The sequence below is a fragment of the Ranitomeya variabilis genome, chromosome 1, assembly GCF_051348905.1.
Source record: "Ranitomeya variabilis isolate aRanVar5 chromosome 1, aRanVar5.hap1, whole genome shotgun sequence".
NCBI lineage: Eukaryota > Metazoa > Chordata > Amphibia > Anura > Dendrobatidae > Ranitomeya > Ranitomeya variabilis.
This window is the reverse complement of record NC_135232.1, coordinates 713,251,974-713,264,270: the sequence shown is the minus strand read 5'-3', so window position 1 is coordinate 713,264,270 and position 12,297 is coordinate 713,251,974. Positions and strand designations below refer to the sequence as shown.

At 45.7% G+C, this 12,297-nt stretch overlaps 1 protein-coding gene across 5 annotated transcripts in view; it reads left to right on the top strand.

Moving 5' to 3' along the window:
• The window catches only part of TSHR (thyroid stimulating hormone receptor), a 127,836-nt gene extending 117,001 nt beyond the window's left edge, over positions 1 to 10,835 (top strand). For all 5 annotated transcript variants that reach the window (XM_077267448.1, XM_077267451.1, XM_077267449.1 and 2 more), the window contains 2 exons: positions 6,385 to 6,573; positions 7,693 to 10,835. In XM_077267448.1, coding sequence (XP_077123563.1) covers positions 6,385 to 6,573; positions 7,693 to 9,094 — 1,591 coding nt within the window. In that variant the 3' untranslated portion in view covers positions 9,095 to 10,835. The remainder of the gene's footprint in view (positions 1 to 6,384; positions 6,574 to 7,692) is intronic.
• Positions 10,836 to 12,297: the final 1,462 nt, after the last annotated feature.

Below are 12,297 nucleotides of genomic sequence, written 5' to 3'. Positions count from 1 at the left end.
TGCTGTTCACTTGGTTGGCTGTTGTGAAGAGGTTTCTCTTCACCATGGAGATTATTCTGCGATCATCCACCGCTGTTGTCTTCCGTGGGCACCCAGGTCTTTTTGCATTGATGAGTTCACCAGTGCTTTCTTTCTTTCTCAGGATGTACCAAACTGTAGATTTTGCCACTCCTAATATTGTAGCAATTTTTCAGATGGGTTTTTTTCTGTTTTCGCAGCTTAAGGATGGCTTGTTTCACCTGCATGGAGAGCTCCTTTGACCGCATGTTTACTTCACAGCAAAACCTTCCAAATGCAAGCACCACACCTCAAATCAACTCCAGGCCTTTTATCTGCTTAATTCAGAATGACATAATGAAGGGATTGCCCACAACTGTCCATGAAATAGCCTTGGAGTCAATTGTCCAATTACTTTTGGTCCCTTTAAAAACAGGGTGGCACATGTTAAGGAGCGGAAGCTCCTAAACCCTTCATCCAATTTTAATGTGGATACCCTCAAATGAAAGCTGAAAGTCTGAACTTCAAATGCATCTGAATTGTTTTGTTTAAAATTCATTGTGGTACTGTCTATAACCAAAATTAGAAAAAGGTTGTCTCTGTCCAAATATATATGGACCTAACTGTATATATATGTGTATGTATATATGTATATTACACATACATACATACATAATATATACACACATACATACATATACACATACATACATACATACATACACACATATACATACACACACATATATACATACAGACACATACATATATACACACACATATACACTCGCATATATATATATACACACAAACAGTATATACACACACACACACATATACATACACACACATACATATGTGCATATCCAAAAATAGTAAGAGGTAGTAGTAAGTAGGTGCCACTAGTCCGAGTGTCCACCACACCAGACGTAAGTTTCGCACGAAGCAGCAATTGCAAAACATACATCGGGTGCGGTGGACGCTCGGACTAGTGGCACCTACTTAGGTAATAATTGCTCTACTTGTATGTGAACCTTATAGGTATTTGTTACGGCACTATGCACTTTAACGACACGTGACTTTTTGTCCATTTAAACTACCTCACTTGGCAGCTATTACGCTATGTAATCACTATTTACTACTACGTCCTATTTTTAGATATGTGTGAGCAGTTTAAATACTAATGTATAATCATTAATAACTATTTCTCACCCATACCCAGTGTTCCATTATCTATCGGATATATTTCCCTTTTTTATATATGGTGTACTGTGTCGTCTTGTCTACCTATTTTACTTTTGTTATTTATACTTACCATTCTTGTCAGTTTTCCTTCACAGTCTGAAATTGTCATCTGGTCTGGCTTCCTTTGTTTTTTTATAATTATATATATACTAGATGGTGGCCCGATTCTAACGCATCGGGTATTCTAGAATATGCATGTCCACGTAGTATATTGCCCAGTCACATAGTATATTGGCCAGCCACGTAGCATATTGCCCAGCCACGTAGCATATTGCCCAGCCACGTAGCATATTGCCCAGCCACGCAGTATATTGCCCATCCACGTAGCATATTGCTCATCCACGTAGCATATTGCCCATCCACGTAGCATATTGCCCAGCCACATAGCATATTGCCCAGCCACGTAGTATATTGCACAGCCACGTAGTATATTGCACAGCCACGTAGTATATTGCCCAGCCACGTAGTATATTGCCCATCCACGTAGCATATTGCCTAGCCACGTAGCATATTGCCCAGCCACGTAGTATATTGCCCAGCCACATAGTATATTGCACAGCGATGGAGTATACAGCACAGAGCCACGTAGTATACAGACTTAAAATAAAAAATAAACAAATACTCACCGTTTGAAGGCCCGTTGATGTCCTGGCCCTGTGTGCGGTGCACGCGGCAGCTTCCGGTCCAAGGGTTGGTATTCTCGCAGGACCTGTGATGACATCGCGGTCACATGACCGTGACGTCATCACAGGTCCTTCTCGCATACCATCCTTGCCACCGGAGCCTGCCGCTTGCATTGAGTGGTCACCGGAGCGTCACGAGGAGCGGAAAAGGCGGCGGATGGTGAGTATAGCAGGTTTTTTGTTTTTTTTAATTATTTTTAACATGACATTTTTACTATTGATGCTGCATAGGCAGCATCAATAGTAAATAGTTGGGGACACACAGGCTTAATAGCAGCGGTAACGGAGTGCATTACACTGCGGCCCGTTACCGCTGCCATTAACCCTGTGTGAGCGGTGACTGGAGGGGAGTATGGAGCGGGCGCCGGGCACTGACTGCAAGGGAGTAGGGGAGGGACTAATCGGACTGTGCCCGTCGCTGATTGGTCGCGGCAGCCATGACAGGCAGCTGCCGAGACCAATCAGCGATGTGGGATTTCCGTTACGGAAGTTGAGGACGGAAAGACGGAAGTACCCCTTAGACCAGAGGTGTCAAACTGCATTCCTCGAGGGCCGCCAACAGGTCATGTTTTCAGGATTTCCTTAGCATTCCACAAGGTGCTGGAATCATTCTGTGCAGGTGATTAAATTATCACCTGTGCAATACAAGGAAATCCTGAAAACATGACCTGTTGGCGGCCCTCGAGGAATGCAGTTTGACACCTCTGCCTTAGACAATTATATATATATATATATATATATATATATATATATATATATATATATATATATATATATATATATAGTGATGCAGTGACCCCTGTAACAGGTAGGGGGTGCTGCATGGTCTCCCCAGTATACGCACGGAGGCGTATTGAGGCCATAGGAATGCATGGCAATCGCAGGCATGACTGTGGTAATGTGATAAAGTGCGGCAGTATTGTGAATGGCCGATATGTGTGTCGCAGAGGAGAAGACTCTGCGCTGCCAGCCTGAAGCGATGTGGTGTTCTGGGACCTATAGTCCCACAAGTATTTGGTATGTTTATAATCGGAGGCTGGCAGGGCTAGTTATGTGAGATGGGCGGGACAAACTAGCCACACACCCACCCAGGGGAGTGGTTAAAGGTATGTAATGTGACCAGGGTGTGGGTCACATGGTCTGAGTGAGGGGACCTGAATGGTCCATGGGCAAGGTCCTGGTAGATACCTCGGTGTTGGGTGTGCTAAGCCCTGAAGAGCACGTGGTGGGACTTTGCTACTGGTGACCTGGGTATTGGACGGTCCCAGCTGGAGATGGACATCCTGAATTGTACCCGGACAGGCCACCTGTGTGATCCTGAGTAGCCTGGGTGTTGGGAGGTCCTGGGAGGAGAACTGGATCCCTGAACAGCACGAGGTGAGGACAGGGATCTGCAGAGCCAGAAACAGGTCCCAAGTGGTATTGCCGTTGGAAAGCCTGCAACGCTGACAAGCAGGTAATACCAGACTGTGTTTGGCTCCAGAGCGAGCCTGAATATTGGACTCGACCAAGAGTGTATGGTCACAGTCCTGATGGAACAGAGTCACGCTGTGAACATTGTTACTTTGTTTTGCCGTGCTATGAAGATTGTGGTTTTGTGTTTTCTGCCACTGGGGTTTATGGAGTAATAAACCCAGTTGAACTTTTAGAAGAAAATACGGTCTTGTGTGTTAATACGCTGCCAAGCGAGTATTTCCCCAACCCGCAAGTAAGTGCAATCTTACATAAAATGTGTAAATATATATATATATATATATATATACACATACATACACACACACACATATTATATATATATATACATATATATATATATATATATATATATATATATACACACACACACACACATATACATATACACACACACACATTTATATCTAACACGCACACACGTGTTTTTATAATGTACTCAATAAAATGTTATTTTATGCGTACATTGGTCTAATTGTAAATTACAGTGGGTATGGAAAGTATTCAGACCCCTTTACATTTTTCACTCTGTTTCATAGCAGCCTTTTGGTAAATTAAAAAAAGTTCATTTTTTCTCATTAATGTACACTCTGCACCCCATCTTGACTGCAAAAATTTAAACATTTCTGGGGTTTTTTCATATTAAAAAAGAAAAACTGAAGTATCACATGGTCATAAGTGTTCAGATCCTTTGCTCAGACACTCATATTTAAGTCACATGCTGTCCATTTCCTTGTGATCCTCCTTGAGATGGTTCTACTCTTTCATTGGAGTCCAGCAGTGTTTAATTAAACTGATAGGACTTGATTTGGAAGGCACACACCTGTTTATAGAAGAGCTCACAGTGCATGTCAGACCAAATGAGAATCATGAGGTCAAAAGGAACTGGCCAAGGAGCTCAGAGACAATTGTGGCAAGGCACAGATCTGGCCAAGGTTACAAAAGAATTTCTGCAGTAATCAAGGCTCCTAAGAGCACAGTGGCCTCCATAATCCTTAAATGGAAGAAGTTTGGGACCACCAGAAGTCTTCCTAGACCTGGCCATCCAGGCAAACTGAGCAATCGTGGGAGAAGAACCTTGGTGAGAGAGGTAAAGAAGAACCCCAAGATCACTGTGGCGGAGCTCCAGAGATGCAGTAGAGAGATGGGAGAAAGTTCCATAAAGTCACCTATCGCTGCAGCCCTCCACCAGTCGAGCCTTTATGGCAGTGGCCCAACGGAAGCCTGTCCTCAGTGCAAGACACATGAAAGCCCGCGTAGTGTTTGCTAATAAAACACATGAAGGACTCTGTTACGACAAGGGACCAGGAGAACAAGGAAGGTGAACCCACTGAGCCGAAACAGCGAACCTCCCGAGGACGAGTGGACCAGATTGACCACCCCCTATACAGGGAGCGTTAGGAGCAGGCCCAGGGGAGACTACTGTACGGCAGCCGGTAACAAAAGGAAGGAACAAGGCAGGGATGACGGGAAGAGGATAATGAGAGACTGACTGAACAGAAGGAGAATGGAAGACAAACCAGAAGACAGGGAAGAACTCAGGACCGTGGTAGAGCAGGAGCTGAAGGTGGAACGGATAAACTGAAGAACAAGGGAACTGAGGAGCTGGAAACACTGGAGGACTGGAGCTGAAAGGAAGCGAGAAAAAACAGACAACGGTTAGACACAGAAACGATAAACAGCAACGGAGGTCAAGCTGAAAGGGAGACGAGGAGAACGCAGAGAAGCGTGGGAGCCAGAGACACTTGCAGGAAAACAAATGACAAACAGGCACCGGAGAAAGGAAGAGGCGGCCTTAAATGCAGAGTGGCTGCATACCTTCCGGATCATGGTCCTCCAGGACCATAGAGAGGAGCAGAAGAAGCGTGAGAAGAAAAGGACAGAATGCGCGTGCGCAGAGAACCCTAATGCGCGCGCGCCCGACAGGAGACAGAAGCTGGGAGAGCGGGCAGAGAAGATGACGCAGGAGGGGGAACAGGAGCGCGCCGAGACGCCGTGGCACAGTAAGTATGAGTGGAAAGCAGGGGCCGCGGTGGTGAAAACAGCGACCTGACAGACTCCCAGACTGAGAAATAAGATTCTCTGGTTTGATGAGATGAAGATAGACCTTTTTGGTGATGATTTTAAGCAGTATGTGTGGAGAAAACCAGGCACTGCTCATCACCTGCTCAATACAATCCCAATAGTGAAACATGGTGGTGGCAGCATCATGCTATGGAGGGGTTTTTCAGCTGCAGGGAAAGGAAGCGACTGGCTGCTATTGAAGGAAACATGAATGCAGCCAAGTACAGAGATATCCTGGATGAAAACCTCTTCCAGAGTACTCTGGACCTCAGACTTGGCCGAAGGTTCACCTTCCAACAAGGCAATGACCCTAAGCACACAGCTAAAATAACACAGGAGTGGCTTCAGAACAACTCTGTGGCCATTCTTGACTGGCCCAGCCAGAGCCCTGATCTAAATCCAATTGAGCATCTCTGGAGACCTGAAAATGGCTTTCCAGCAACGTTCACTATCCAACCTGATTGAACTGGAGAGGATCTGCAAGGAAGAATGGCAGAATATCCCCAAATCCAGGTGTGAAAAACTTGTTGCATCATTCCCAAGAAGACTCATGGCTGTACTAGCTCAAAAGGGTGCTTCTACTCAATACTGAGCAGAGAGTCTGAATACTTATGACCATGAGATATTTCAGTTTTTCTTTTTTAATAACTTTGCAAAAATGTCTACATTTGTTTTTTTGTCAAGCTGGGGTGCAGAGTGTACAAAAAAAAGTCATTGCTTTTTTCATTAATTTACCAAATGGCTGCAATGAAACCAAGAGTGAAAAATGTAAAGGGGTCTAAATACTTTCCATACCCACTATATATCCTGGTCTCTAACAATTCTCTTAATGTTCCCACATAACTGGGTAATTGGGAGTGGCTAGACTAGTAGGCGGGGTCAGTCTGTGTCACTTCACAGTTTTATATATCTGTTCATCCAGGGACATCTCCAGGACGGCAGTTTCCTCATTGCCCACCAAAGGCCTGAAGTATCTGAAGCATCTGCAGGCACAGAGCACCTGGTACCTGAAGAAGTTGCCCCCACTAAATACCTTTGTGCACCTGGCGACTGCTGACCTGTCATACCCTAGTCACTGTTGTGCCTTTACCAACTGGACCAAAAAGAAGAGGTTTGTAACGTCCCCATTCTGGGCTGCGCCTGTCTGCGCCGGCCACGTCAGTGTATGGAGACACCCATATTAATAGCCTGGTCCTGTCCTCACCAGCCACGTCAGTGCGTGGAGACACCCATATTAATAGCCTGGTCCCATCTTCACCGACCACATCAATGCGTGGAGATACCCACATTAATAGCCTGGTCATGTTCTATGTACAGAACACTTTATCACTAAAAAATTAGATGTTCTGCAGCCTTTTTTAAGAGCCTTTCGTGGGAATTGATCATCCCCCTCCCCACCTGATTTTTTGGTGCATGGGGATGCACTGAACTCATGACATTGTGCACATCTTAATAACCAGGTGAATTTTTACTGTGGTCTTTGTTGATTGAGTTGATGTCATGTCTACAGCGCTGCAGCCAGTCGCTGGGCTCAGCGGCCACAAACATATACACTGGCACAGCTGCTGAGCTAAGTGATTGGCTGCGGCTCTGTTAACATGACTTCACCACTGCAGCAAAACAATAAAGACTGCAGCAGTGATGACTGCGCTGGACTCATAATCGAGCCTAAAAATAGATGAAATGGTACAACTCCTTTAAGTCTTGGGTTGGTAACGTCACTTCATAAATTTTCCTTCAATTGAAAATATAGCAAAACTAAAACACACGATAATGAATCCCTAAATAAAGAGCAGGTCCAGTCATCTGTAATATGCGTAAGAGCATAAACCCCGAGGGGGATGGCCCCATGACCTTTCATATAAGCAATGGTAGCGAATAGCAGCCAGTAAGATCTCATGGAGAGCCGCGACGACCGCCTGCCCCTTTTCTGCATTAGTTCTTTGCCTGTCTGATGGTGAACAGTCCATATTTGCCATATGACAATGTAGCCATGGACAAAGCCAGAAGAGTCAGGGAAAGCTTGTGTCCTTTGTGCCGTAGAGCGATTTGCCACTCGCACAGATTGCCGCCTGGGCATATCTCAGAATTACATAGTTCACATTACGCACATTTCCCTGGGAGCTGCAATGCTTCTGTTGATTATTTGGTCGCCATGTTGCTGAATTATTTTTGTGCTCTTGACTTTTGCTCTACAATTCGCTGATTGTCTGTCCGGTTCCCTCCGCAGTGACCTGGAGTCCTTCTTATGTAACCAGTCTTACCTGCAGAGCAGCCACCAGAAACGCTCCGTCAGAACCTTTATAGGGAACGGCCCGTATTACCAAGACTACATGGAAGGAGATCCAGATGAGACTGAGAACATGAAGTCTACAACTTTTCACAGCAGCAGCCATTTCTCGGTCTTCTTTGAGGATCAGGGGGATGAAGAGGTTGGATTTGGGCAGGAAATCAAGAACGCGCAGGAGCAGCACACTACGGTTTTCAAGAGCTACGATGTGTATGATATTTGTGATGGCAGCGAAAAGCTAGTGTGTACGCCCACGCCGGACGAGTTCAACCCTTGTGAAGACATCATGGGCTACGATTTCTTGAGGATTGTGGTCTGGTTTGTCAATCTCTTGGCCATCCTGGGTAATGCATTCGTCTTGCTGATTCTCATCACCAGCCATTACAAACTGACTGTGCCACGCTTCCTCATGTGCAACCTGGCATTTGCAGATTTCTGCATGGGCATTTACCTGCTTCTCATTGCCTCTGAAGACCTTCACACCCGCTCTGAGTACTATAACTATGCAATTAACTGGCAGACCGGTCCGGGGTGCAACACAGCTGGATTCTTCACGGTGTTTGCCAGCGAGCTCTCGGTGTATACGCTCACTGTGATAACACTGGAGCGCTGGTACGCCATCACATTTGCCATGCGCTTGGATCGTAAGATCCGCCTCAGACACGCCGCCTTCATTATGCTGGGTGGGTGGGCTTTTTGCTTCTTTCTGGCAGCCCTACCATTGGTTGGGATTAGCAGTTACATCAAGGTCAGCATCTGTTTACCGATGGACACAGAGACCATGCTCGCCCAGGCCTACATCATCTTGGTCTTGATGCTCAACATCATGGCATTCATCATCATCTGTGCCTGCTACATCAAGATCTACATCACTGTCCGAAACCCTCATTACAAGTCTGGAGACAAAGACACGAAGATTGCCAAGCGCATGGCAGTCCTGATCTTCACAGATTTCCTTTGTATGGCGCCCATATCCTTCTATGCCTTGTCTGCCATTATGAACAAGCCACTCATCACAGTTTCCAACTCGAAAATCCTTCTGGTCTTGTTCTACCCGCTGAACTCCTGCGCAAATCCTTTTCTCTATGCCATATTTACCAAGACTTTCCGAAGAGACGTCTTTATCCTTCTCAGTAAGTTTGGCGTCTGTGAGCATCAGGCACAAGTTTATCGTGGACAGACAGTTTCTACTAAAAACAGCAGTGGCGGCTCATATGGGCAGAGGAGCAGCGGGGGCACAGGGCAGACCTTGGCAAATATTCCAGATTTCCTTAAAGAGAACGAAGCGACGTTGGCATTACAAGGTACTCTCCTGGAGGACAGATGCATGACTGTTTTGTAGCATATCCAGCCACCTCATATGACCACCGGCAGAGACTGGACAGGGAACCCCTGGGACTACATGACTGTTTTGTAGCATCACCAGCCACCTCATCTGACCACCAGCATAGACTGGACAGGGAACACCTGGTGCTAACTAGAGACTACTTCCTATTAACCCCATGGTTTAGTCACCCACCAGCATATGGACCTTGTACAAGCTCAGTCCTGTCACTGACCAGAACATAAAGAGCACTTCCCATGTACAGAAAGATATTGCCATGTTTTACATCTAGTGACTATCATTCTTGTATGACTAGGCCAGTTTAAAGGGATTCCCAGGTGCCTCGAACGTCCACAGCAGAAGGCGAGACTCTAATCACTGTTTGGACAGGTACCTGCCAGGATTCTAGCTCGAGTCCTACTCTGATTTAATAGGACAGGTGCACGATACCCGACGGCCGTCCTGGCAGGAACATGTCCACGTAATGTAGTCAGTGCCTCTGACCTCTCATTGCAGAGAATCCCTTTAAGTTGACCACAGGGATCGTCACCCAGCTTGTCCAGAAGCAGAAAACAATCAACAAAACATCATGTAAGAATTTATGTTTAGCCGAATCTTGGAGGTTTTCCCAAGGAAATGCCTTTTATTAATAAAACAATGTGGTATCTTAGATTTAGGGCACGGACCAAGTTCATATAACTGTAGCTGGATTCTGGGTCTGAAATTTTAGGCTGACGCTGGCTCTGCACACAGAACATTGTAGTGGTGGAAAGTGAAGTCGTGATCCCTCCTGTAAATATTTTGTGTAACCGCATAGAAAGCGACTAAAAATAAACCCCATTCATTTGGTTTCAGCTTTTTCCCTTTAACCGTTCATGCTCATCACGGGATCAGGGGCGAAAGACGCAGAAGATAAAATTTCAGTTGCACAAACAAGAGGGCTTTTTCTTTTCCACTTTTCCTTTGGAAAAAGGGATATTCGATGTTATTATTCCGCACATCTTGAAGACGTCTCAAAAGCAGTAGAAGCGTCTGCTCGCAGGAGCAGGGTGTCACCTGCAGACGGTTCCTGGAAATGAAGCAACGCGAGGGAAGGGGAAATAATACATAATAAATCCACAAGGAACTAAACCAGATTCTAAGTCAACATCTCAGGTTTGACAAGAAAAAATATATAAAAGCTTGAAATCACTGAAAATACAGAGTACCCCATGAAATTCTAGAGCGCTCTCTGACACTCCGATCCATACACGACTGCAGTCGGCGCCGGACAAACAGAACTTTATACCCGAGGCATCAAATGCAGAACAGATGCTAAGAAGTGAAATCAGAATCACCAGCAAATCACACGGTCAGGACTCATCTCTACTACTGGGAGTGTGGGCCACCGATGTGCTGCTACAATCTGCATCATGCTGGAATCAGACGAGCGTACAGCATTGGATGCGGTATACGAATGACACTCGGCTACAGCTCTGAGCGTGTGGGATCAGAGCGCCCGCGCGCTGGAGATCAGAGCATTTCACATGAGAAAATGGCAGCAGAGATGCAGAGGAGACAAAGTAATTTCTCATACTCCTCCATGACCTGTCTCAGCGTATATCGGACTGCACTGGGGTGACATCCGAGTGCAGTCAGATGTTTCACACGATTTTAGACTTGCACTAGTCTTGCTACCAATCGCAGTCTGCTACTGAATCAGCATGAGAAAATAATCGCAGATCTGAGCTGCCCCATAGAATAATACTGGGCCAAGAGCTGTCCGCTAAAACAGGAGATAGCAATTGGCCATCTTATATGATCGTGTGATCCCAGACTTACATATTGAATCCACCTCTGTGTTACGCATTATCTCCTCAGATACTTCACCTCTTATACTCCACTCCCCACCACTACAGCTGCAGTCATCATTTTACTGGCTGCTGCCCTCTGCTGGGAAAGCATGGCAGCGCCATACCTGTTCAGAGGATGTGTGTTATTGCAGCTCTACACCATTGAAGGGAACAGGGTTTGACTACAACACCAGACAATCTGTGCCAGCAGTAACTTATTAGGAAAACAGCAAGTTATTATTATTTACAGCCCTTTCAGTAGGGAGGCAACATTTTTAATAACTAAAATCCCACAGCTCCTATGTATAAGTGACACTCCATCTAACTTCACAAAGTGTATCTGGGGGTGCAGACAGGGTAGATCCAGCACAAAATCACTGTGTACATACATTATCGTGTGTAATACTCCAGAGCTGCACTCACTATTCTGCTGATGCAGTCACTATGTACATACATTACTTATCCTGAGTTACATTCTGTATTGTATTCCAGAGCTGCACTGTCACACTAGGTGAAGGATAAAGTAAGTGCACAACAACAGGAAAAGGGAACCCAAACACGGGAAGAGGAGAGTGGAGACCCCTAGGCAGATATAAGGTCACCCTGTCTAACCTAAAAGTCCCTATATAGGTTCTGCACCTATCGCCAAGCAGGAACCTAATCCCTGCCTGACCCTAGCAATAGGCCCTACATAGGGAGAGGACGGGGTAAGCACAAGTCAGTCCCCACTAACACTAAAGACAAAGAGAGAAGACATGGGGGAGGAAACACTTCGCTTGAAAAGGCAACCGAGATGTCACACCAGCAATCCTCCAAGGGTCTCCAGGGAAAGACACTAACCGATTACTAGAGCTTCCAACAAGACTGAGGCAAGTATGAGCTAACACCCGCACCATGCTGCAGCAATTTACTGTATTTAAACCTTCAGTACAGGTGTGTGATTAGAAGCAAAAGGTGGAGGTAACTATTGGGTCATAAAGGGAAAAGGGTATCACTCCATAATGCAAAAATCAAGAAAGTGCTAGAGCTAAACGCAAAAGACTTTCTACAGCCGGATCCAGGATGACTGTCTGTCACACCTTACACACCCGTGACAGTACCCTCCTTCTATGAGTGGTCTCTGGACACTCTGGACTTGGTTTCTCAGGATGAGAGGCTTGGAACAAACGAACAAGTCTAGGGGCATTCACCTCTGATGCTGAAACCCACAACCTCTTCTCTGGGCCATAACCTTCTAGTGCACCAAGTACTGCAGGGAACGGCGCTGAAGAAGAGAAAAATCAACAATCTTCGCAATCTGGAACTCCAAATTACCATCAACAATGATTGGGGGTGGCGGCAGGGGAGAGGACTCAAGAGGTTAAACATACTTCTTGAGCAGAGACCTGT